The sequence below is a fragment of the Clytia hemisphaerica genome, unplaced genomic scaffold, assembly GCF_902728285.1.
Source record: "Clytia hemisphaerica strain Z4C2 unplaced genomic scaffold, Clytia hemisphaerica genome assembly, whole genome shotgun sequence".
Classification (NCBI taxonomy): domain Eukaryota; kingdom Metazoa; phylum Cnidaria; class Hydrozoa; order Leptothecata; family Clytiidae; genus Clytia; species Clytia hemisphaerica.
The window spans coordinates 186810-214364 of NW_027104275.1; the positions used below are offsets into that span (position 1 = coordinate 186810).

The 27555-nt window shown below is 35.9% G+C and overlaps 1 protein-coding gene across 2 annotated transcripts; it reads left to right on the top strand.

The window, feature by feature from the left end:
• The first annotated feature begins 224 nt into the window (after positions 1-224).
• Positions 225-26467, top strand: LOC136816824 (exocyst complex component 2-like). 2 transcript variants are annotated; one of them, XM_067073149.1, is made up of 28 exons: positions 225-490; positions 1005-1323; positions 1612-1655; positions 2308-2377; positions 3004-3128; positions 5232-5312; positions 6093-6238; positions 6821-6902; positions 7308-7410; positions 7817-7929; positions 8341-8445; positions 13803-13856; positions 14365-14424; positions 15631-15749; positions 16139-16183; positions 16388-16533; positions 16846-16967; positions 17231-17304; positions 17504-17584; positions 17710-17772; positions 17890-17939; positions 19192-19237; positions 20258-20374; positions 23661-23802; positions 24208-24263; positions 24541-24725; positions 25009-25065; positions 25678-26467. In XM_067073149.1, exons 1-28 carry the CDS (start codon positions 373-375, stop codon positions 26261-26263), a joined length of 3309 nt encoding a protein of 1102 aa, XP_066929250.1. In that variant the 5' UTR covers positions 225-372; the 3' UTR covers positions 26264-26467. The 2 variants fall into 2 exon arrangements, with proteins under 2 accessions (XP_066929250.1, XP_066929251.1); XM_067073150.1 differs by lacking the exon at positions 8341-8445 and adding an exon at positions 11870-11935.
• Positions 26468-27555: the final 1088 nt, after the last annotated feature.

Below are 27555 nucleotides of genomic sequence, written 5' to 3' on the forward strand. Positions count from 1 at the left end.
GGTATCTCCTATCGTGTAAAATTATTCAAATGCAACCATTTTTTTTTGTGATACTTCAGTTAAAACTGTTAATTTCATAGAGGTCGATAAACCTGGGAAATATATTACTGTAAATAAATGAATAAAACGATTTGCTTGGACATAGAACCAAAGTCAAAATTTGGTATACAAGTTTGATGTAAAAACATCTTAAGATTCTGTACTAATGATCAAAATTGCTTTTCAGAATAAAGTAGTAAAAGTATAAAAAGAATTAAAGAAAAACGTAAGAACATTACATACCATCAAGTTAACCAAATCAACTTTGATATGGTTCGATCATCTTTGACCATTGGATAAAAACAATCGAAATTGCTAACACAAAGCATCACAATGGTAACATCAGAAATAGCGCCAGTGGTGACGGGTATCTCACCAGCGGAAGGTCCACCTGGAACGCTAGTCAAAATCCGTGGTGAAAACCTTGGCAAAAGTGAAAGTGATTTACTCGGTAAGTGGGACACAAAATTTCTTTCACTTGAATACATTTCTGGTCTTATCAAAACAGTTGGCAATTACTTTAATTAATCTTAACATTTTGTCGTAAAGCTTTTTTTAATACTTCTCATGACTTTATAATACTTGTTATACTTGTATTAAAACTCTGTATTTCATTGCAATTTGCCTTTTTAAATTTGAGTTGGTATAAGACATGTTGGTGCCTACCAAGAATTACTTATCTCCGTTAATGAAACTACCTTATTGGAACTAATATTCACGGTCGGAAAAAGAATCGGAATAATTGCATTTCACGGCTTTTAATTTTCGCGGTTTTGCCCTTTTTTGGTCGATAGAATTGGAAAAAATTGTATTTCAAGGGTTCAAATTCTCGCGGTTTTGCCAAAAAACTGCGAAAAACGCTAAAATTAATTCCCATGAAATTTAATTCTAATCAGGTATCATTTTCGTCGGGCGTTTTCAACCACACTCAATTTTCATCAAAAATGTTTTATGTCTGTCTGTAGGTGTTTTCATATGTGCTGAAGACTGCACTTATACTGCGGAATGGAAGAGTTCCCGTTTGATTCACGCACGTACGGGCGTCAAAACCGGCATGGGAGATATCATTGTATTCACTAGCTCCGGAAACATGGGAACTTGTATGGTGAAGTTCAGAGGCTACAACCCACGTGTTGGTTTATTAACCGAGGCAGCAGTTTGGGTAGACGAGTCTAAGCTGTTTGAAGAGAAACAGCACCAAACAGCTAGTTTGTCAAACAGACGTGCTTATTCACCAAATTTGACATATACTGATCCTTTGGGCGTGGCCCCAGAGGAAACGGGGTTTGCTATCTTTCCTATTACCATTCCCTCTTATCTTTAATGAATTTTGAAATTTTTACTTTTACAAGTCATTAGTATTTTTCAAGCCAAATTATGTTTTGGGTCTTAAACGTCCTAAAATAAGAAAAATTAAAGCCCTAATAATTCAAGCTATTCCTAATATTTAGGCATTATAATTTTTTGACGTCAGCCTGATAAAGGTATATAAAATTTCCCTCGGATAAGATACGTCATAGGTGTTTCTTGGTTCTATTTTTTACGTTATAATTTGTTCGTTTTCAACTTTAGGGCTGTTTTGCCTGCTGACAAGATTGAAGAATGGTATCCAAAGAGTAAGTTACTTGCTATTCTTGCTATTCTTCTTCGCTTCGTAGTACACTCTGTGCGCTTTTTCTGTTTGATAAAAAATTCCCGTACGGAGATCTCTGCGAAGAAGTATGATTTATAGATAGCAAAACTTCTCTCATCGTCTACCCTCTCTCACCAACACTTCATCGCAGCGGTCGGTTTGAAAAATCTCAAATGAGAAAAGACAATGACAACAGACCCTCTACGGCAATGAATTTTGAAATTAGCTTAGATACTGGGTCTGTGTACAGACAAAATATTCGTTGACTAAGACTATGTTCACACGTGACGATTCCGTTTTGGTCTGAAACGGAATGAAGCCACTCTATTGATTAGAAGTGACGTAAAACTAGAATGTAACCAATAGAATGGCTTCATTTCGTTTCGGAGCAAAACAGAATCGTAACGTCTGAACATGATCTAAAACCGGTATCATAAGTTGGTCTAATATTGAAAACCCTCCTCCTAATTCCGTCAACCTTCTTTAGAGATTAGGTTGCCGGAATCACTAAATATATATTTTTTTTCCATTCGCCTGGTATGTAGGATGTTGTTTTCTTTTTAACCGCTACTCGATCCTGTCGAAACGTTTGTATTTGTAGGTAATATTAATACCACTGACTACTTTTGTTTTAGCTTCTGGTAATCCATTATCGGAAGAGTTCAGCGCAGCACGATTTCTGTTGGAAAGACATCTCGACACTGGGTATGTTGTAAAAGTTTCTTAACTTTTCGGACCTACGTATTCGTTCGTCTGTTACTTCGTGCCTAGCAGTAACCTTTTTTACGTAGTAACATCTACTTTTTCGAATGTTTGGAGCCCAGGTTTTCGAACTCCAAACATTAGACACTTGACGTCACTTAAAACTTTGAAGCCATTACAGTAGCGAACAAAATTGAATTTGCGACAAAATACTTGAAAGGCTTCTATTTTCCGAAAATCATGAATGTGTAACTCGCCAAGAAACTGAATGAATAGCTCCAGCTCCAGCGCAGCATTTATATCTGATGTCAGTCAATTTATGGCGAAAAAGTTTAAGTAGTTTCCCTATCACTTTAAAGCTTTTCCAGAAAAAAATTTAATATTTGGGGGGGGGGGTTGAGGATATAACATTTTTTGGAAATTTACTCCCCGGAAATTGTGACAAGCATTAGTTGACGCTCAAAATGACCCTCAAACAGAGGGTTTAGCCCCCGGACAAGGTAGATTGTGTAGATTTTTCACTATCCTCCCGGGCACTATATCCTCCAACCCCCCCCCCCTTATGTACGATCATTTTCTAGAAGAGTCATATAGTGTTTAGTTATCATTGTCTCACTTGATCCTTACAGGTTCGACGCATTGAAGAGTGGTTATTATCATTTACAATCAAAAGACACAAGGAAGTCAGTTGGCCCTACAAGCTTCGTTCGTGGTCATTTGTCTACCATTTTAGAAGCTCTTCACACACTAAATGGTACGTCTGAACGGTATATAAATCCGGGGGGGGTACTAGGGCAAAATGGGTTACGGGGATGTGCCGCTGGTCAGGGTACCTTTTTAAACCTCCACGAGTCCCTTTTTTTTGGAAAATTTTGGAAAAAGTAGAAAATTTGAGAAAATTTTGGAATTTCAGTCCCATTCAGGGTCACTTTTTTCGCAAATTTCGAGTCCCACATAGGATCCATTTTTCGAACCTCAGCGGAGCACCCCCCCATCGGTCGGCAAGGGTAGTACCCCCTGGATATAAATACTCGTAATTTTGGTAACTAAATTCTTTATACGCAGGGGTTTTTCTTTGTTTTTGGTAGGCTGGCAAATGAAAAATTAACTCTGGCGATTTCTAGATTCTAGGCCGGCGAATTTCTAGCAAGTGCATTGTATTGATTAGCGTAAATATGCACTTGAGGCGGCGAACCGAACTTTTCGAACGGCGAGGCGAACCCGAAAAAAATTTTTGTTTCCGGTCCACCGGCCGGGTGAAAATTTATTTCGTCGTCACCCGGCCGCATTTTTTTTTCGTACATCATCGTTAGGGTTAGGGTTAGTTTGTTTGTTTGGAAAACTTTCGTGAATCGGTCTTTGAGGCGTGTGATTTATCGCACGTGATATTTTATATTCTGCTGTAAAATGCACGCCTAGAAATCACTTGGAATGAAGGGGTTATCCTGATCATTGTTATAGAAATGAAATTTTATTCATCTCAAACTAAACCCTGCATTGTTTTTGTTAATTCTTGCTTGCAACTCAACTTTTAAGAATGTTTTTTTTATATACAACTTGGTTTTTATAGAAGAATCATGCTGATTTGTGAGTAAAATAAATAGAAACATTCACAAAGTGGGGACTTTTCAGTAAGTAAACAGCTTTGTTTTTATAAAAGGAATCATGCTGACTTGTGAGTAAAATAAAAAGAAACATTCATAAAGTGAGGATTTTAAAAAATTGGGGGGAAATGTTTCTCTCACTCTACTTTTTTCTCAAAAAAGTTCACTTTGTAATCACAGTTTGGAGCCTTTAGCAATTGAAGATAAATATTCAAAATGAAAGAGAGTGCCAGTTCTTAGAGATATTGTAACACAATTGAAAATATAAACGATGAAAATTAAGTATTTGAATAATCGCACACCTAGACCACCGTAAATCAAAATCTAGGCGTGCGATGATCACACGTGAATTTTTCTTATGCCCAAGCCTGTAGCAGTGTCAAGTTACTACAGATTTAAGGTAAAGAAGACCATCATTTTAACTTCTACGAGTGCTTTAAAAAATCGAGTTTTGGGATCGAAATTTAGCAAAAAAAAATTTTTTGCGGCCGGCCGGGTGAGTGTTTTTTTCGTCACCCGGTGGACCGGAAACAAAAATATTTTTAGGGTTCGCCCGAATTGTAATTTTTTTCGTTCCTTGGGCTGGCGAAATTCGCCGTTCGTCGGGCCTAACTAAGACCCCTGGTAGTTATCTGAAAACAAACTAATGTATTTTCATAATCGTTTTAAACCTTATTAATTTTTCGAGTGGGGTTCGACAAGTACTTGTCAAGATTTATAGTAGAATGCTTTTATTTCTTCGACGACATCTTTTGAATGTCCATAATAACCAAGCTGTCCCAGAAAAATACTTTACCGCTCAGGTCAAGGAGACCATATTCATAACTTACGTTTAATGAACATGTGCAATTTTAAGGAGTTTGTGAAATTCTCTTAATTATAGGCAAAGATCTCTGGTTTTGAAGAGATACCTAAAAATCTGCCAAATTTCCAGGGAATTTACCTTCTTATCATGGGGTGTGAATTTAATTCTGGAACAGTCCAATACAACCAACTAATATCCAACCAACACCAAAAACATATTCCAAGCAGTCCAAAAAAAGTTTCCATCAGTTTTAAAATTTGACGTGATTGTGCTGTCGACTGCAAAATTCTGTACGACTAAACTTTGACTTTATTGTATTACAGAAATCTAAATTCCAGTAAATTGACGTTCCAAATATGATCTTCTTTTTATGGGATGTGAATAGCCAAATATAACCAATCACAAACAACGATTGCAAAAATCTTTTTTTATTTCGCCCATTTTGTAGAAGTGAGTGAGATGCATACAGTCAACGAGAGTGAATCTAATGGAGGAAATATTTGTGAAGAGTTACAAGGTGTTCTCAAGAGTAAGTTTCTTTCTGAGTTCTTTAACATGTTTTATCGTCTTTTTGGAACTAACTTTCGCGGGAATTAATTTTAGAGTTTTTCGCGGTTTTTTGGCAAATCTGCGAAAATCCCTAGGAAAATGAAAGAGAATAGACCTTTTCATAAATGACGTCACGAACATCACTTGCCTCGTTTTCAAACAATTATTATGGTGATTATGTCCCTTGAGACATTTAATGATTTTTTTATGAAAGGAAATTAGTTTTGATAAAATCCACTGGGAGTTAATCACCATGGCGATAATTTTAAAACGAGGCAAGTGATGTTCGTGACGTAATTTATAAAAAGGTCTATTGTCCAAAAAAGGGCAAAACCGCAAAAATTAAAATCCGCGAAATGTAATTTTCCGATTTTTTTTTCAACCGCGAAAATTAGTTCCAAAAAGGTACTTCGCCTCCAAAAATTAGTTCGATTCATAAAAGAAATCGAATGATAGAATGTCAAATTGGTGAGAATCCACTATATGTAGATGTTTGCGTTTTACATTCTTTCAACCTCTCTAGGTTTTTAATACTTCAAATTTACTTTAAATTTTTGGATTTAACAGATACGATTTAGGAGGAACTCAAGCTCTCTAAACTCTAAAGTTTACTGTGCAACCGTTTTAAAGGATATAATTTAACTTTCTCCGCTTTTGGTGCCGTGATAGCAAAGATTTTTAAAAATTCTTTTGTTTATTCTGGTGCTATATCATTAAAAAGAATATTATTAAATTTTCGCGTTTCTTATCCATTTGACAGGTTGCGATTTTGTCTCGCACAGTCTTTTCAAAGATATTTTACAACGGAAAGATGATTGCGATGCGAAAAGGAATGTTCTCAACGTTTTACATCGTTATCGCTTTCTTTTCAACTTGCCAAGGAGTATCGAGAAAAGCATTCAACAGGTGAGTGTTCATTCCCCAAAAAATATTTGAGGGGCTTAACTTCACATTACATAATACACAATCTCTTATTCTTACCGTGCCAAGGCTTAATCTTGTTGCTTGCTGGTTTTGTGAACTTGGTGAAATCTATTGAATAGCGAATATCTATCTAGATCCGTCCTTCCCAAGACTCTTCAGTGCAGCTTGGGTAACCGAGCATAACTGCAGTTGTCCGTAGAGAGCTCAAAACAGTAAGTGCTGAGTTTTGTAGCTTTGAGTAGCAGAGCCTGCTCCTCAACATAGTCTACATAGTACCTTATCGGGGAAAACTTCGTCGGGGAAAATTTTCGTCGGGGAAAAAAATTCGTCACTTGGGCAAAATTTCGTCACTTTTCCCCGACGAAGTTTTCCCCGATAAGGTACTTACTTATTGCACGATTTAACGTCTGTGGTTCCCAGCATCTGGGGTTGGACGCCTTCTTCTGATGATCGTACGCCATACTGCCAGATCGTTAGTCATATCGAGGACATAGTGAGGTTATTACTTAGGGCAGCATTATATACTGGTAATAAATAAATGACTTGATGAATTTTTTATTTTAGCGAGAATATGAAATTCTGATCAGCGATTACAATCGTGCCAAAGCTTTGTTTCAAAACACGGAAGTCACTTCATTCAAAAAAGGTAAAATCTAATTGCATTTGATTGCTTTTGATTGTTTTTGATTACACTTACCATTTTTTGTTGTCTTGCCAAATAGAAACGATTTTAGTAGTTGAATGTTGAACTCATAAAGGGCTACTTAGACTACACAATATATTGACGAACAATATTTGACAATATCGTTTTCGGACCGTAATGTACGAAGTAAATAGCAGGTATTCTATTTATAAAAAGAAAGTTTCTTTTTTGTAAACAATCCCCCTAATATTGTTGGAAAATTGCAAATCGAGCTGACAATATATTGCCGACACATTTTCAATACTCAGCAATATATCATCAATATGTTGCCTGATAATATATTGTGTAGTGTATGTAGCCCTTAACAGTTAGCAACTATAGCATTTATATATTAACCTTTCCTTACAGCTCTGGCAGAAGTAGATCAAAAGATTTCTGCATTTTCCACACAGTTGAAACAAAAACTGTTTGATTTCCCTACACCTCTTGAAGAGCAAAAGAAAATCATCAGGTGAAACTCATTATTATAGATAGCCCATACCCAATAATATCATACATTTAGGCTATTTACCGTAAGTTGGTCTAATGTCGACATCACTCTTCTAGTTTTGACACCCTTCTTTGGAGATGAATAATAGGAAAGGTCAGAATCGCTGATTGAAACTAATTTTCTTTGCTTATCAATCAGAGAGGAAAAAATCTTTTCTCTATCAGTGATTCCGACCTCCATATTAATCTCTAAAGAAGGGTGTCGGAATTAGAAGAGGGATGTCGACATTAGACAAACTTACGGTAGTAGATGCAATGAATGGGCGAAGGAGGTAAGTGCAACTTTTTATTATTTTGACATTGGCTATTTTAAAAGATATCAGTTGAACTGATTTAGACAAAGAACTTTCGTTTCTCTATTTTTCAAGATATTTGAATGATCTTGATTACCCTGGCAACGCTGGCTGGGAATGCATTACCAAACAAGCGCTCTGGATCAAATCCATGTTGCTTGATTGCCAAGTGGAACACCAAATGTTGGGTAAGTCTCTGGGAATTTTATTGCCTTAATAAGTCATAATAGCGCGGACTTTCAATACAGGGAGTCTCTTTATAACTCGAACCTCCTTAACTCGAACAAGTTTTCTTGTCCCTTCAGTTAACAATCCTTTACAAACCTTACTCCATAACTCGAGATTTCCTCAACTCAAACAAATTTGTGTTCCCCGTGCGTGTTCTGGTTAAGTTAAGGAGACTCCACTGTATATACAATGTCTTGAAATCGGCTGAATCTTTTCGTTGATAGAATTTCTTTAATTTGCTACTAGTTTTTTCAATTCGTAATTCATATACCAACCAAAAATAAGGTCTAGTCTAGTTCTAATGATGACTATTGAGTTTTATAGAATTTTCCTCAACTGTCATTATGTATATGTGAATATTATTTTTCTAGCAAATAATGCTAACAAGCTAACAGTACGAGCGACCAACTTAACACCACTCATACTGACAACTGACTTTAACATTGTTGACGAAATTGAAGAGGTTTCATTGACAGGTAGTGTAAAAAATGTTTGACAGGGGTGTCGCACCGTACTAAATAACTAGTGGTACAAATGGTTCTAACTAACTTAACGTTGGCTTAATAGTCACAAAACTAAAGACCATGTTCAGACGTTACGGTTTCGTTTCGCCCCGAAAGGAAAAGATTCCGAAACAAGTTTGAACGTCAAAATTGGAAACTTCAAAAAAGAAGACGTTACAAAGCCAAACAGATCAAAATTGTTTTGCTCCACTATTTTTATCAGAACGGAATTGCTCCGTTTTCTTGCTCCGAAACTAATATGAACACCGTAACGAAAATCACACCGGAGGGACACTTAACCGTAACGTCTAAACATGGGCCTATGTTCCGTGATAGAGATTTGGCTGCGAGCGAACTAGGACTTACCTTTTAAACTTAATACTAGGTGTTTGTACTTTTGAGCTCAACCTTAAATTAGCAGGCAGCAGTACAAATTTTAACAGCGTAGTTCTGGTTTTTTTTTCTGACTTCATAATATGTTATATTAGAAGAGGACAACCTTGTCAAAAATGCGCGCAAAACCTTCGAGTCAGCCAAATTAAAACATCAAACACGTGCTACTAGAAGAAGCGGTAAAGCTCTCGCAGATGCGCAAAAAGGCTTGGATGACGCTTACCTAACCGCTGAATCGCTTTTTATTCAGGGAAAGATTGACTCGATCAAAGCTTTTCACGAGTCAAAAAAACATTCCGCTTCTTGGAAAGTCATTAATGAGATATCTGGACATAAGGACTACCCTTCGATTCAACTAAAGGGAGGTTCTGCAGAGAAAAGGAGGACAAACTGGCTAAAACATTTTAAGGACTTGCTCGGAAATGTACCAACAGGTAATGCAAACGCACTACCACTTCATCAAGTCTTGGAAAATCTAAACATTCCAACTAATACTTTTACCTTAGATGAGTTGAAGAAAACTGTAAAACTTTTTTCTAGTAACAAATCTTCTGGCTTAGACAACATTCCAACTATTTTATGGAAAGATCCTACCTTTTTGACACTTCTCCTCGAATTCTGTAACCACACCTTCGAATACCATTCTCCTCCATCAGCTTGGCTCACAGGGGGTATCATCCCTGTGCCAAAGAAAGGTGATCTCACCCTTGCTTCAAACTATAGGGGTATCACATTAATGCCAATCGCTTCAAAAATCTATAACAAACTGATCCTGAATCGTATAGTCCCATATCTTGATCCTTTGTTGCGAAAAAATCAAAATGGTTTCAGGAAAGGTAGAGGTACTCTTTCGCAAATACTTTCAATTCGGCGTATCCTTGAGGAAATGCGTAAATTAGACAAAGAAGTTATTCTCTGTTTCGTTGATTTTAAAAAGGCTTTTGATTCTATTAACAGAGAAAAAATGTTTGAAATCCTTAAACTCTATGACATTCCTGACAAAATTATTCTTGCCATCAGGGCGCTCTACACCTCTACCAAGGCAAAAGTTATTTCTCCTGACGGGGACACTGAAATGTTTGACATCCATGCTGGTGTTCTTCAAGGAGACACCCTTGCACCCTTTCTTTTTATTCTAGTTTTAGACTACGTTCTTCGTATTTCTGTTGATCCTTTAAACTACAAGGGCATCCAACTTACAGCCCAAAAAAGTAGAAGAAATCCCGCCACTTTTCTCACCGATCTAGACTTTGCCGATGATCTCGCCCTTGTCTCTGAGACCATTCAGTTCGCAGAAAACCTTCTCCACTCTCTCGAGAAATGCCGCTAGTCAGGTCGGCCTTTTTTGTAACGAGGGAAAAAACTGAATTTCTGTGCAACTTCTGACTCCGTCCGTACTCTGAAATCGCTGAACAGTGTCAATATCAAAAGAGTAAATGACTTAAATACCTTGGCTCGCACATTAATGATCTGAACAAGACTTTAATATTAGAAAATCTCTCGCGTGGAGGGCCTGCAACAAACTAAACAAAATTTGGAAGTCTAATCTAGATAATAAGATTAAGGTACAAACCTTCAAAACCTTAATCGAGCCTATTCTCCTTTATGGGTCGGAGACCTGGACAATGACGAGAGCCATGGAAAAAAGTATAGACGGGTGTTATACAAACCTCCTCAAAAAGGTTCAAAATTTAAACTGGGCGAACCATCCGAACCTCAATCAAATATATAATAATCTACCACGCATCTCGCGTATACTCACCAATAGAAGACTTCAGTTCGCAGGCCACTGTTTTCGAGCAAAAGAAGAATTAATATCCAGACTTCTTTTCTGGTCACCAACGGGTCTAGTAAGACTAAGGAAGTTAACCTTCCTAGATACTCTGAAGAGGGAAACAGGTCTCGAGATTGAGGAAATAAAGACAGTCATGCAAGATCGGGTATTGTGGAAGGAAGGCTACGCAAATTTTCCGACGTAAGTCGAAAGATGATGATGATGATGATGATATTAGAAGAGTTCCGTTTAGTGAGTGGTTTATAGTCTGGCTTTTAGTTCTTTCAAGCTCACTATCTTACACACATGCACATGAGTGTTTTTATTATTTTTCCATCAACACCATCAACCCTACCGAGCTTCAGAAGATGTCCTCCAAAGAAACTAAAAGTAGATGGATGTTACCCACCTGTTTTAAAGTTTCATTGGAAGTTAGCTATACTTGTCGCTCTAGTAGTTTGCGGCTTATGGCACCTTTGAAGGGTGAATTGCGCCAAATCTGTCCGGACTGATCCACAAAAACTCAAGTTCTAATACCTAACACATTTACTTCTAAGACAATTTGAAGACATTTTGTCTTGTTTTCAAAACCAGTGTACAGATTTGGTGTAATTCACCCTGTATTGTCGTCGCACTATATCGTAAAAGAACAACTGAACGCAAAGAGACATTGACATTGACCCATAAAAAACAACACTTTCACTGGCCTTAACACATAAACAACTTTACACGTTAAACATTAAATAGACAATCACACTGACGGTACATTCTAAAAATAAATCTCAAGGATCATTCTAAACTTACTGTAACAACGATGCTATCACCATACACGTTTTTCATAAGAACATCCAAAATTTCTGAAGCCTTCAGATGTTCTTAACTTTGTGAGTTTTAAGCCTAGAAATGTTCTTAAAAACATGTTCTTATTTTCGATATTTTTTGAGTATTTTTGTTTATTTTCCTATGGAATTCGATGTTCTAAAGCCTTTAAATGTTCTTACATAGTTTGTTCTTATAAAAAAAACATGTTATTCATTTGTATTCAAAGGACCGAACTAAAACTGAAGGAAATCAAACATTACTAAAATCTCAAAAATCATTCTAAACTTATTCTATACACTGTAAAAACGATACTATCACCATACCGACAACACGCACAGACACAACCAAGCATGTTCTTTATCCTCACACATAAATTTTCATCATAAATATTTTGATATGTTTTTGCAGAAATTAACAAGTTAACTTATCCTCCAACCTTTGCCATTGATATGAGGGACCATCCAAAGGTTAAAGGTATTATATATTTCAACATTAAAGATTTTTATTATTCCATGCATGTTTTTGTTCAAATATTTCCTCCAAGTTGACACTTACAAGAATGGATCCGAGGTCCTTTTTTTCAATTTCTGGAGATGTCTAACAGGGCTCATTTTCCCATCATTGTCAGCCATCAAGGCCCCCTGGATATTTTTCTCGATAAAAATATTCGCACCGTTGCAAATAGGAAATCTTTGTCTTAACCTTAACATTTTGTGCATCTTCCTATTTTTTGTATGGAGGCCTGGTATTTTACAGACCAGAATTTAAATTTGTATAAAATCACGTATTGACCGGGAAAATATTTTAAAAGTTATCAAAAGTTTTTGTGCGGGATGTATTAAGGGTTAAAGGACAACATTTAATGTATCTCCCACCATTCGCGTACACATCATTTCTAAACATAAAACGGAGAAAACTTTTTCTCCCTCCCGCGTCGTGCGAGCAAAAACTTTGATGAATTTTCTTTATACTGCTTTGTCAACATAAAGACGCGCCTCTGAACATCTTTACGAAACATTTTCTATAGACCCTAGGGCTTTTTGTCTTAGCATCGTCATGTAAAACTATTTAATGGAAATTAACGGATTTTTCTCTTAGTGTAAGTGTAACATTTTGACAAGGCTAAATCGCCCCCCGATTGTCGATCCCAATAGAAGACAGTCTTAGATTTTTTGATTGTGAAGAAAGAAATCCTTAAGCAGATTTTTCAAAAGCCATACTATAATTAGAGAAAAATATGACCTTTACCGTATTAAACTAGAGGAAAATCAGAAATAAGTATTATTATCCATATAGCGGTCATTAAGTAAGCTATTAAAGATTCGAACGGCGGGCGGTATTGAAAAGTTCTATGACTCAAATAGTCATACCCGCGCTGAGAAAACTAAAGACGTCGACGCTTCAGAGGGCTGAAATATCATTAACTACCATGGTTATAGGGCGATAGCGTCATTTGCGGCCCGCTCGGAACTTTATTGAAGTCGTTGCATTGAAGCGAAGAGACTAAACTAACGTCAGAAAAAGAACACTTTTTGATCATTCACGGCCCGCTCGCAAGGGTACTCAAAACTTGTTTAAAGGCCGGTCTCCACTTGCACTCGCTCTGATCGGACTTTTTCGCGCAACGCTTTCACACTATTGGTCAAAAGAAAAATGAAGCAACTCCATTGGCGCGGTCTGACGTAACGGTTGAAAAAAGTTAAAATGTGTTCAACTTTTATTTCGAGCGTGCGCTACATTTTTATGACGTAATCTTTTTTTCCAAGCAAAAAGGATTGAAGCCAAAAAGTGCGATTGCAGCGCGCACAAGTGGAGACCGGCCTTAAGTCATTGCATTGAAGCGAAATAACTTGGCTGACGCTAGAAAGAAACGTTGTTTGAATGTCCGATATTGATAATAATAGTAATAGCGTTAAGCTTTTGTTCGTTGTTGTCATTAATTCTGCCCTTCCAGTTTGATTATTAGCCCTTTAGTGCCATTAGTGCCAAATGACACTCTTCTCGGGCTAATAATCAAATTGCGCGGGTGGAAAATAACAACAACGACCTGAAACTGAACGCTATTGTTATATTATAAAAGTGCCCGCACTAATATTTAGAGGAAATAAATTTGTCTAAACAATTTACCCGCATGAATTAGAGGACGCACTAAATTAGAGAAATGACGGTAAGTTTTGTTGAAAATGGTGAGAGTTAGATAACCTTGTGTTTTTGCTGAATGTTAAATTCTAACAAACCAACTAACCTTAATATAAATGGATATTGTTTTTATAACCTGTCCTGACTAGTAACCATATTACTTTAGAAATTGTACATAACGATGTGGTCATTTTGTTTTCAGCTGCCAAAGAAAGTAAACAGAGGAAAGCTAGCGATACAAACCTTTCTTTCAAAAGTAAGATCAAAAAAATTGTTTTAAATTTGAAACTGTTTAAAAGTTTATTTTTTAAGTGGCAGTCTTCGGCCACCATAAATGTTGTACTGCTAGCTCTGTACTTCCAGGAATATCAATTTAGTAAATACGTTTTGACGGGTGTAGTCTTCCCTTCCTTGCAGAGCAGATGCTTTACACGTTTTTTTATAAGAACAAACTATATAAAGAACGCAAGGCTTCGCTGGCCAAAATTTTAAGAACTTTAAGTTAAGAACATTTTAAGGCTTTGTAGACTCAAAAACATATTCACAAAATTGCCAAAATAAGAACATGTTTTTAAGAACTTTTTTAGGCTTAAAACTCAAAAAATTAAGAACATCCAAGGGCCTCAAAATTTTTGGATGCTCTTATAAAAAAACGTGTATTTGATTAACAACAAGTCAAGATCCAAACTCAAAATCTTGGTTACTTTTTGCCCCATCTGATTTATATTTCCTCAGTAGTTATATCTTCTTCTTTTTTCTTATAGAAACCCATCAAAGAACGCCGTCTTTACCAGAAGCATTACACAAGAAACAGATGGACAGCAGTAAGTGGTTTCCTTGTAACACCCCTCTTTCACAGCCTCAGTGGAACTTTTTCTCACAATGGTATAAAACTTTCTATCAAAATCTCAATTATGATAGATGTTCTATTGTGATAAGCTTAAAAGATCCAGCGAGATGGTATTAGAGTGTGATTTTTTCCATTGAATTTCGCGAATGGGGATGAAATCAAAGTCAATTTCCCTTATGGGGCTGAAATTGTAGGGTAGGGTGTTCACCGGGGACGAAATTTAAGTCAAATTTTCTAGTGGGAAGGGGGGTCCTAGCGAGTCTGATTTTGGCATTTAGATTTTTTTGTCTGACGTTTGTTCTTAAGGGCTCTGACCATAGTGAATTTTTCATAACTGCCGTGTTTAAAATGTGTTTTCTGACTGATGTAACCAACAAAACTATGGCATGTTATACATTTTCTGTTAGACAAACTATTCCTGAATCTGAAAATTCAAAAATTGCAATGAAAAAGTTTGATGAAAAAGAAAATGAAGACTTTTGCGAGGAAGAGTATTTCAACTTTGAAGAGCTTAGTTTCGGCGAAGAAAAAACATTTTGAAAATTTTTTCGCAGTAGATGGTGTATCTTTTACCGAACAATAAAATTTTTTGCGGAAAATTTTTGTAAATGCTTCTTTGTTTCGAAATTTTCAAAATAGTGGTTTTTCATCAAATTTTAATCTGGATTTTGCTTAAAAAAACAGTCATAACTTTTGACACATCTTTTTAGAAAAATTTCCCGCAAAATTTAAAATAGTTCAATTCTTTGCGGACAGTGTAAAAAAATTTTGAAACAAAAAGGTTAATTACCCATTAAAACTTAGCACTTTTTATAAAAGAAGGTGATGCAACATATTATTAACGTCTTTTTAAAGTTCATAACGTCATTTCTGCAATAAAATTCTTAATTACTCTGAAGGGATTTGATTAAATAAAAAGCAATTTATAAAGGCAATTCGTTGTTAAAAGTGTTAAAGAACCTAAAACATAACTTTTATGTTCAAATACTAAAATCAATTTTCCGACTATGGTCAGAGCCCTTAAGACCGATAATTCGTTCTGTCGTGTGGTTTATCCAACAGCCGCCAACGATTTCGTATGACGGGTTTTCTTTATAACTACTTTTTCGCTCCATCACTTTTTTGAGTGATTAAGATAGGTATATAAAAACCAATTCCTTTTCTTTTGTTTCTTTAACAGCCATAAAGACACCTGCAGGCATTCTGATGGTTGAATCACTTTGTGAACTGATTGCGGAAAACCTGTCAGATCTTTGGAACCTTGGACAAACCTATCTTTCACATCAACTCGGTGAAAAGGTACGTAAATATCCGATTCTATGGCGTTTGAATTTCGCAGTATTTCACCGACTCACACAGACTCAAATGATATGTATGCGATATAGGGCCTGATCGGATTAAATTTCGCGAGTCAGAGTTTTGAAAATTTTGTGTGGATTTATTTTTGCGAATAAGCCTGTAAACAGCTGAAAAATAGCCATTTTTGTCAAAAATGGAGATTCTCCGCCAAAAATGCGAATTTAGAAATTTTAAGATCATCTTGGTTAGGATTAGATTTTAAATTAAATCTTGAGAGTTTTTTCTTTGATCTCTAAGTCGTAAATAATGGTCGGATTCCTAAAATTGCCAGTATATATAGATAACAAAGCGCCTTACCATGATTTATTTTTCTCTACGCCTATCTTCAGAAAGATCAACACAATAAGCAGGTCAATGAACGTGACGAATTTCAGGTAGGGTTTTTCTTTTGCTTTAAACTCATTACTGGAAGAAGCCCTCTTGAAATGTCATTTAATGAATTCATAACCAACCACTTAAAGTGAGTTTTGAGTCAGAAAAACTCTGATTTTTGGTAGCCATCGCTCTATCTGTGTGTCGCTCTATTTCATTTGTGGTATTTCAAAAATGATCCAACTTGTTACTTAACTATCTTACAGGCGATTGTGAAAGATGTATTACTGGTCTTTTGTGAGATGGTACAGACAGTTCTGCAACCTGATGAATATGGGAAACTCACTGTTGAAAAAGAGAGACGAATGAAACATCTGGTACCCTGGCTACCTAGTGCTGTCAAATGCGTCAGGTAATGTCGGCGGACTAATTTTCAAAAATCTCAAAAACTAAAATGCTTTTATACAATAAGATAGCTTTTTATGGCGTTTAGCAGGTGCAAAAATATGGATGACACCAACCCGAAAATTTTTTCCTCAGAATTTTTTCCCCTCACTTCAAACGGACGGCAAACCACTGTAAAAGGTTTTGGGTTTAAGCAATACTGTAGCCTCTGATTATTCAGTCTGATTCGCAGACCTATACAAGGCTATGGATGAAAAGCTTACTTCTTTTTCAAAGAAAGGTAACCGGGAATTGAATTTTATTTCTCTTTTTCTTTAAGAACTACATTAGAGCGTTTGAACAAGCTTGGATTGGCGTCAGATATCATTTCACCATTGAAAGCTCTTTCAACCAGTGCTGTTGGAGACTGCATCAAGAAGGTCCTCTCCTCCTCTGTCAATGGTATGAAATTAACTTTGTTTGATTTGAAGTGAATGTAATTGTGTTTACTACCTTCGTCAAGTTTGGTCTCAGCACGATTACCAAGCTTGGAACTGGCATTGTCTCTACTTAACCTAACACAGTGCAGCCGTTACTTAGATAGACGCTTTAAGACATTTTTTTTGCCTAAAGAAGACCGCGGTTGAAATGTTTTTAGTGATCTACATTCATGATCGCTTTCATATTACGGTTTGATGTTATTTTTGTCAAATCTTTACATACAGATGTTGGCGAGATGAGTCTCAAAGAGAAATGGGTGCTGGATTATTCACCAAAAGATTATTGCATTTCATTACTGGTAAATTGCCTTTTAAACCATTCTGCAATTATTCGAACTTAGATTTTTTTGGCGTCGAGAAGAAGATATGTTTTTAAATTTTTAAGAGAAGAGAATTTTGATCCATTGAAATTCTTCGGAAATTTTAAGAATTATTATTATGCTAAAAACATAAAATTAATGTATAATATTTAAATTCGAACCTTGTGTTTTATTTCAGCCAAGCGTATTCCAGAAGACGTTTATGGAATCAGTCAGTTTCGCGCATGACTATTTGGCTGACTCTAAACTGGATAACAAGGTAAAAGATTTTAGGAAAATTTGTGGATTTGATTGGTTTCATAGAGATCATGATGAAAAACTTTGTGAATTACATACTCATTTATCTAAAGTTTCAAGATTTATTTAAAATTTCACTTCGTACAGGACGAAAGGAATCGTGAGGATGTCCGCAAAGAAGTCATCAAACTCCTGGGAAACATGCTTGAGGTACTTATTGATCACAATTGTACTCGCTTTATCCTATTTTTTTTTACCTTTTTTTTGGCTTTACTTTCGCTAGTCTAATATAATTAGATGTTTCTAATGAATGCTATTTGATTTTAGGCATTCCTTCTTTCACTGGAGAAAACTGTGTACAAAGATGTCGCCAGCAGGTTTGTTATATTTTATACTATTTTGACGAAGGCTTCTAGGAAAATAAAAGAAATTCGGTGAAAAGAGGACGTTTTGCGAAATTACCTGCACAACACATGTAGGGACAACAATAAAAACGATGTTTGTTACAGGAGGCTCCCCAAGCGGTAACTCTGAAAACGATGGTATCATGCATATTTTGTCTTCAATCACGATCACATCAAACATCAAAAAACTTGGATAATCACGCACTCCTTTGAAAAAGTCCAAATCACGCATCACGGCTCAAAAATCTTTCAAATCACGTTCACTTTTTGACATCTGATCACGAAATTCACGATAAAAAATTTCCAAATCACTAAATCACGCTAGTCAAAACTCCCCATCACGACATCACGCAAACCGCTTGGGGGAGGGGCTCTAACAGTACGTTCTATTTAGTTTTGACAAGATTGGAAAACACGATAATTCTTTTTATAGCCGGTTGGCAAAGCATATTGACAACCCTATTGTTACCAATATTGTGTCTCGTATTTTGAATATAATTTTTTCCCATTTATGACGTTCTAACATTGAAGAATCTCTGATATAAAAATGAAGATCATAGCATTATTCTATAACAAGCTGATTTTCTTCTTGTTCATTTTCCATCTTCGTTTTTCCATTTTTTAAATTTTTTTCTTTTTTGATAATATTATACTCTGGATTAGTACTAGTAATTACGAGTCCGAAGGACGAGTACAAATTACGATATTTTCTCCTTTGTTACGAGTGATTAATCGTTAATTGCACGACAAAACATACGATTCCGAGGTAATCGTCATAATATAAACATTCGAAAACCTCCCTTTTTTCTTTTGTTTAAAAAGAAAACATTGCAGTGTAATTTTTCTTTGTTTTCAATTAAAAGAAGCTATTGTAACGTAAAATTTCTTTGTTCTTTTTTATATTGAAGAAAAAAATGTCTTTGTTTTTTATTATATAGTAAAAAAAAGTCTTTGACACAGGACTTGGGAGAGAAAAGAATAAGGGGACAAAAGTGTCCCCCCGCCGAAGAGTGCAAAAAGTGGTAATAGTGCAATTAACGATTAATCGCACTCCTCTAAACCAATCAGATTCGAGTAATTTTGCACGGCTGACGATTATCTTTAAAACGAGCACGAGAATGTTTTCTAATTTGAATTCTATCAAAAGTTACAGTCTTTTTTGTCTCTGCTGCAAATTATATTGAGACGACTTTACTAAACATTTTTCAATTTTTCCCTTTTCTAGCAATGAAGAATTGAGTAAAGAACAAGAGCCAGAACCAATACAAAAGGTGAACGTCTTTAATTATTTTCATTTTTGCCTTTTATAAGGGTATAGATAGAGTTAACCAAAACCTATTGCGAAAATGGTCAGATATTACATATATTCCAGGAATAATCCATGAGCTTTGTAGAGAGGACGATATTTCGATGAGTATCATTTCCTATACATTCTTTTATTTTTCGCGTTAGCGTATTACTCTAGTAGAAATATATGATAAACGAATAGTCCCACTTAATCCCACTCTGAAATTGACGCTTGATGAATTGCTCTTCAAAATGATCAGTGACAGCGCGTCAAATAGTAAGCGGGATTTGATTGAGGAATCTCTGAACATAAATAATCCGCATACATACAAAACCACTTAAACCACTTATGCCCTGTCTATATTTTTTAATTAATAAGTAAGTAACCACGACTCCATATCGAATTTATGCGTCCATCGTTTAGTTGTTTTGGGCAACAGTTGTAGATATCATCTTTTTCAGCTGGATCACAACGTTTTTTTCTTATCCTTGTTTACATCAAATCTATGTTATGGATGCTCTATGGACGTTGTTTCAACGTTTCCTGATAGCTTAGATACTTGATTAATGACCCTTCCTTTCAGCAAGGATTCATTCCCTTTGTTTATTTACTTACGAGTCTGAAAAATTCGACTTCTTCAAATAAACAAAAAATCGAGGCATCTCTACAATTTTTAGGCTAAAATATCTAAGGAATATTTTCAGAAGAGTGCTTTGTTGCCAGGTTATGAGATAAACACACATACAACAAAGCATACAGGGATGTTAGGTGATATTGTCCATTCAATTTTTTATTTGTACCACAACTACAGTACAGCTTTAATTTTCTTAACAAAGTTCCCCATAGAATAATAAAACTTTATGTTTGTGTAAATTTTTATGGGACACCCTGTAAAAATGAGAGTAGTTCAAAGTGTCTTTTACGTAATTTAGTAACCCTTATTAATTGATACCGCAATAAGGGAAAAGGTCGGCTGGTAAAGATCTTTCTCTTTTACCTACAGGACCATCAAGTGTTGGTTTTGCTGAGCAATTGTGAGCATGTGAAGAAAGTAGTCATGCCTCGTGTTTTGGAATTCTGCATCAAGAAAGGCTTCCACGAAATCCAAGAACTTAATGAGGTTTGTTTTGCCTTTACGATGAATTTGCTCTCCATATGTTGACAAATTATACTTGGAGGTTTTATTCAGCTTTAAATAGAGCTGAAATGAAAATTTCAGAATTTCATTTAAGCCTCCTTTTTGTTTCAATTGAATCACTCGGTCTTATTTTGTTCATTTTGGACAGTTTTGACGGAGGCCTGTAACTTTTTATTGAAGGAAAAAGATTAGAAAAATGTCATTAAACTTGGCTATAGTTGCAAACAAGCTGTTACTTTTTCATACAACATAATTTGGACTGTGAGAACTATTACCTGTACCTTTCATTGCCTTGGCCTCCTGGATAAAGTATTGCGTGCTAAACATTACCTAACACATGGTTTTTGGATCAATAAGGCATATACCTAGTTTACTGTTGAATCAGGGTACTAAAAGATAGTTTTAACAATAGACGGATTAAGCCGTGTTGTTCCAATGTCTCGAAGCAATTGTTATAATATTTTGAGTTTGGGTTAGCGAGATCAAGTGTAATCGAGGCACAAACTAAAGGAGTGATTTTGCTGATGTAGTAAGTCATTATTTTGAAGATTTGGGCTAGTGCAAACGATCTACATTGGAGGTTTCGGTAACTGTTTAAGATTTTGAACGATGGCTGACTCATGTACTGGTGGTTGTCGAATTAAAGGAATTTTTGTGATTATGTTTCAATACTTGGCTTGTCTCTTATCTTTAGGTGAGGTTGGATAAATTTAGCAAACTATTTGAGTATAGCGAATTCCTTTACGAAAATCGTGGTGGATCAGAATTCGTTTTGAGTTCAAGTCACAAGGAGGGAGCATTCAGTAGCGGCCTGGCTTAATTTTCTTGGAGGTGCAAACTATGAAATTGGCGCCCCTGTATTTTTGTCCTTACTTGCGCCCTCGATCTTTAACCTTTAGCCGCCGAGAGACGTACCACGTACGTCATATATACAGGCCGAGAGACGTACCACGTACGTTTTGATACTGGGGTCCTTTCAAAGTTTAATAAAATAAAGACCAGTTTGAATTTTTCTATTCTGTAAAATTTAGCAGACAGGATAGGGGTGAAGGTTCATTTTTTAAAAATTTAACGGGTCCTGCTTTTATACATCTCGAGATATCGGAACTCAATGTCGGTGTATTTTTCAAATGTCAACAAAACATCGTTTTAGTGGTGGACAGAGGGTGTTTGATGGATTTTTGGACTGAAAAGTCATGTTTATGTCTGGTTTTTTCTTGGTTTCAGCATATAAATATCATTATATGAGATAGAGAACCTTTATTGGCAGTTTCTATGTGGTTTGAAGGGGTTTTAGGGGGTATTTCCTGACATACATGCCTATCTCTAGCTCCAACAACTCAGGGCTGTTTTGCCTCAGTTTTTCCACTATTCTGGTGTTTTATTGCTTGAATTTACATGATAGAGAGTCTGTTATGATTATTGTAGTAATTTTACAGGCTTAGGGTAAGTGCAGGGCCAATTTTAGAGCAATGGGACCACTTATTTTACCTGTTGTGGCCAGAGTGTCGATTTTGGTGGAAAAGTGTGCTTCACCGAAACTTAGATTCTGAGATGAAATGAGCTTCTTCAGCCCTGAAATTTCACACAATGGTGGCTTATAACATAAACTAACACAAAATAATTTTTCTGGGACCAATCTTTACCTTGTACCCACTTTTTTCATTCAATTTGTCAAAAAAAAGAAAAAAAGTGAAAACATCGTAAACATGGAATTTTTACTGTTTTGATTTGAGGCTGTGTAGTCAGGTTTAAAAGGGTGATGAGGCGTCTTTTTGGTATTATCTGAAAAAATAGATCCTTAGCTTTTCAAAATGGGTTTACTTTTTACTTAAGCTTTAGCGGTTCAGATTTTATGACATTTTCCGCGAAACCTCCATTTTCATGAAAAAAACAGCGGCAGCAGCGCGCGCTGTTTTTAAAAACAGCGGTGTCTAAAGGTTAAGTGGAAATATTAGTGAAGTTAAGTAAATCGGTAAATTCACGACGACGAACGAAAATTTAACAGGCTAGTGAGTTTCAACCAATCAAAGCTCGTATTTTCACTAGCCTATTACATTTTTCGTCTGTCGTCGTGATTATCCTGGTATGCTTAAGCTCAGTCTGTAAGATCAGTGACTGGTTGAGTTAAAAACTTTTATTTATACGAAGGTGGTGGTAATGATAACTTGATATCTATTTCCTTGTTATAATTTGAAATGTCATAGTTTTGTGAACAAGAAAAATTTTTCAATTTTCAACTTTTGAAATGTCTAAAAATGCCCAATTTATACCAATTTAGCAGCAAAAATAAAGTTCCTCAAATAAAAACATGAGATGTTGATACTTGAAATGGAAATTTTATACCTAGCAAGTCGATTTAGTCTATATTTTTATTTTCTAAAACCTTATCAGAAAGGTTACCTCTTTTTAATATTGGCGCCGCAGGCAAAAAGATTTGGTGTGAGAAACGTCAAACAGCTTAAAAGATATTTTAAAAAGGAGAAAGTTAGTCAGTATAAGACCTAAAAAACCAAAGCGAGCATCAACAAGTTTCGATCTTTTTGGCAATTTCTCATTTTGGGGGTGGGCATCCTCTTTAACCCCTGGTGGATACACAACACTTCTTTTGCTTTGACTATTTCGCAATTCAATGTTGATAGTAGTTTTGAAAAAATTAAAGAAAAAGGATGCAAGAGTGTAGATAAAAAGTAAGCGCCGCAGGCGAAAAAAATTAACATTGCACTTATAGAAGGCGCTATAAACTTGTCGAAGGGTGCCAAGTCGCCCAATTAAACATCGACAAAATTTTGGCACCCCCTTGAAAAGCTCTTTCGGCGCCCCTCTCAGATCTTTCTGGGTGGTGCACTGCACACCCTGCACCCCCTGCCAGGCCGCCACTGAGCATTAGTATAGTGATTTTATCCTTTACTTTCCGTGTGGTAGGTCTTGGTTCGATACCCGATTAGGATCGATGTGAAGAAGTAACTTCGTAGTACTTCAGACATTGGGCCCTTCCAGAAAAAATATGAATATGAGGGTGGAGGATATAACATTTTTTGGAAATTTAACCCCGGAAATTGGGAATTTACCCCCGGACATTCAAAATCACCCCTAATCAGAGTAAGTTTGCCCCTAAAACAAGGCAAATTTTGCAGATTTCTCACTACCCCCGAAAAGAATATCCAATATATCCTCCACCCCCCCCCCAAGTACAAAAATTTTCTGAAAGAGCTCATTCCGTCCAGAGTGATCAATATTCTTTTATGTTGTTTCTTTGGATTTGCAGGAGATCGATACAGCGTTACGTAAGTTGGATGAGCGCGTTTTCAACACTTATATTGATATGAAGGGTGAACCGTTGGTCGGTGAAATCGAACTGGGCATCAACCAAGGTGAAAGTGCATGGGATATCGAAAGTCCTGTCAAAGGTATGTAGTTGATTCTCTCTGTCTCTCATAGTGTATTTTGGATATTGGCAATTGATTAGCTTAGCTGCTGACAATTTTACTACGTCTTTTTTATACCAATTTATCATGGAACTATGGTCCCATGGTCTTAACAAAACATTTGAACTGACATCCTTGGGTGTATGTTTGATGAGGGTCCTTTCTCTCTCCTCATTCAATCTTTGTACGACTAAAACAGGACCCTTTACGCAGGTCCGCCGTGTGAAGTAGTTAACATAACGGCTCCTCCTGTTTTCTTTCCCTTCAAGATTGCACAAATCAACACCAGATTAACCAATAAAATCGATGAGACTAGAAACTTTGGTTAGGGAAAGCTTACATATTTTCTGAATCATGAATAGAATTACTGTACTCATTTGACTCTAGGTATTCGCCGTTTCGTTCAAGACATTTTGATGAGTTTTACCGTCATTCATAATCAGGTACACTTTATTATGGTTGTTTTTCATAGAAATCATCCTAGACTCGAGAATAAGAACTGGAATTTCCGACTTTTCTCTGAAAGTAAATTTTGCTGTCAGAATTAATGAAATATAAAATGCGAAAACAAAGAAAGTTCAAGATTCAATCTGTCATCTGAAATGTGACGAAAATTTTAAGACATCATTTTTGCTTGCTTGGGAAACGTTGAAACATAGTATAGTTGAAGATTTCTTTTAAGCCCTTACTTGTTTCTACGTCTTCTAATTTTGTTCATAGGTTTCTTCAGTGTCAACACAATTCATTGAGCGAATTTTCCCTGTACTCTACGACATGATCACTGAAGAATTTTTACGCATCTTTGAGTGCATTCAGAAATTCTCTGCCATGGGTGCACTACAAGCACGGGTGGAGTTGGAAGCCCTGCGATACGCACTAGAATCCTACATGACGGAGAACTCCAAGTAAGTTTATTTGAACAAGTGCTTTTGTATAGAAAGGAACATAAGCCTCAATTTTGGCCCAAACCTAAGAATGAATTAAGGTCAATCCCAGCCTCACAATGGACTAAGATGGGTAAAACAGGTCACTAATGTCTATGAAAAAGCACTAAGATAAAGGGATAATACTTTATTGGTGGAAGGGAAGATTTCATATTTCATAGCATATTAAATTTATTAATTCCAATTTTTGTAAAGATCTCATCTAGATTTTTCTTATTCAGTTAATTTTTTTGCGTTCGTTTAGATCGAACATGGAAAAGATCTTAACCAAGATTCCATCTTTGGGTGATGGCGAGAAAAGGTATTTTTATCTTCCAAGTTTTCCTTATCATTAGCATCAATCTCAAATTTATATAGACTTTCGTATTCCCAATAGACTTTTTATTTTTATAAGTTTTGTGAGGGTGTAGGGATAATTTAAAGCGCGTAACATCATATCGGAAACACTGCCAGAAAAACATGACATTCTTAACGAATGAACGACCAATCATGAATTCTACTTTTATACATAAATGCATTACTAGTATAATGAATTTCGTTCAGGACCTTATCAATCTTTCGCCTGATGTTTAGTAGGGAATATCTCGAGCCTGCGAGGGCAATACAATACCCAGACAGCACACAACGTCAAAACAACGTCCATGTGACATTCATAACGTCCAAATAACGTTATTTGAACGTTAAAACAACGTTGTGTGCCAGCTGGGTACGTTTGACAGAGGTCAATATTTCATGATATTACCCGAACAAACAGTTTTGATATAGATTATTCCCCGAGTTTATCCTTTTTATGGAAAATGCTTCCTTTGCTTGCGTTCTTACTTGGAAAGATTGATACAAACATTGCATTGCAAGCTCAGGACAATACTTTTTGACATTGTCAATATTACTGAAAGATTTCCCTTTTTTGCAGGAAAATGGAGGAGATAATGGAAGACTTTAAAAAGAAGATGAGATATCAACTTGCCACCTTCAAACAACCAGACGGTGAAGTCCCGTCAGACCCAAAAGAAAACATTCGAAATAGAGCACTTTCAGGCGGTGCTGATCAACGCCATCGCGACCGAGCTCAATCGAATGAAAAAGCCACGAAACCACCGCGAAAGAAACAAAGCGGAACTTACAAACTCGAAGTTCAAAAAAGTATTGATACTCTTGATTCTCAGATTAAACCTATTGATAGCCAGCAACCTTCTGCCCATGTCGTACCTTCTAAAAGTCAAGCCGCCCCTCAGGTTAAGCGGCTAGCGCCCACCGTTCCTAAAGTCAAACGACAGGCACCAGTACCGCAAACAAAACGCCAAGCTCCAACGCCACAAAAGGCCGCCAGTCAGGCTGCGAAGGGAGATAATCCGTTTTTAGACGATGAGGACGAAAATATCGGGGATAATAGTAATCCGTTTTTGGACGATGATGAGAATACGGAATCGGGGAATCCGTTTTTGGATGACGGAGATGATGAAGAGAGTAAGACATCGAATCCTTTCCTTGATGATTGAACAACTATAAATATTGTTCATTGTTAAAACTTTTCCCACTGTATACGGGAATCCGCCCAGCTGGGGTTTTCACTTTGGTTTGTTTCCGTAGGCCTTGAAAAAAGGAAATCTGTTTAACTCTTTTTTTTTTAACTTTCTGTCCAGATTGAGCAAAGGTGATCGAGGCACTGATTGCAATTGAATGGAATAGACTCGTAGACTTTACTGAGGATTCTGTTTTTATGTTCTTAACCTCCATCAGTTTTATTATGTCATTTTCTTCTAAAACAAGCAATTTTCTGTTTAATAAGACTTATAAGGGGGTCTTAAAAGTAAAGAATCATTTTTTAAGTAGTTAGAGAGTCAACCCAAAAGCTGCAGAGTAAAGCGTTGGCATTTGTGCGCAGTCAGACAACTTTATTTTCCGTTATGTCCTATAAAACCTATAAAATATCCGGGGAATGCGCAAGAAACGCTTTCTTAGTCTCTTAAAGGTGATTTGCACGCGTCTTTATATCCAGTAGAAGTTACAATTTTTAAAGCGAATTTGCAATGTAGCCTAAAGTCTATTCACGATAAGTGTGCACTCTTTTTTCATTTACCTATAACTTTTGAAGGAATTCTTAAATCTTTATAAATTTGGTATCATTGGAAAGATATTAGTGAGTGAAACAATTTGAAATAAAAAAATCTTTAAAATAATTCTAAAAATGAAGATGAAAATGAAAGAAAAAAAATGAAAATCTTGTAGAAAGGTGCTATAACTATAATTTTCACTGAAGTAAAACCTTGATTATCGAACGTTATCACTGTGAAAAAATTTCTCAAAAATAATCATTCAGTCAAAAGATATCAAACAAAGTTATAAGCTAATTGACGTCTAAAAACGCTGTTTTCTGCTGTTTTTTGGGGTCAATCACTTATCAACTTTGTATCATAACTTTATATTGAATGAATATTTTAGTGAAATTTCTTCCCAGTGATGACCTCCAAAGATCAAAGAATCTCTCCAGTGAAAATGATAGTTATAGCACTTTTCTACAAGATCTTAATTTCTTTCTTCTTCATTTTCATCTTCATTTTTAGAATTCCTTTGAAGATTTTTTTATTTCAAATTGTTCCACTCACAAATATCTCTCCAATGATACCAAATATATAAAGATTGAAGAATTCCTTCAAAAGTTATAGGTAAAAGAAAAAAGAGTGCACACTTATCGTGAATAGACTTTAGTTAACTAAGCCCGTATTCACAAGGCTAGGACACACGGCTAATGGCAATATAGTGTTTTCGGCGCTTTAAAGATTTTTTATAT

Coding starts and splice junctions, on each gene's coding strand:
- LOC136816824 (XM_067073149.1), top strand. CDS start 373: ATGGTAACATCAGAAATAGCGCCAGTGGTGACGGGTATCTCACCAGCG. Junction 17,585..17,709: donor ACTCTAAACTGGATAACAAG/GTAAAAGATTTT, acceptor CACTTCGTACAG/GACGAAAGGAATCGTGAGGA. Junction 23,803..24,207: donor TATCGAAAGTCCTGTCAAAG/GTATGTAGTTGA, acceptor ATTTGACTCTAG/GTATTCGCCGTTTCGTTCAA.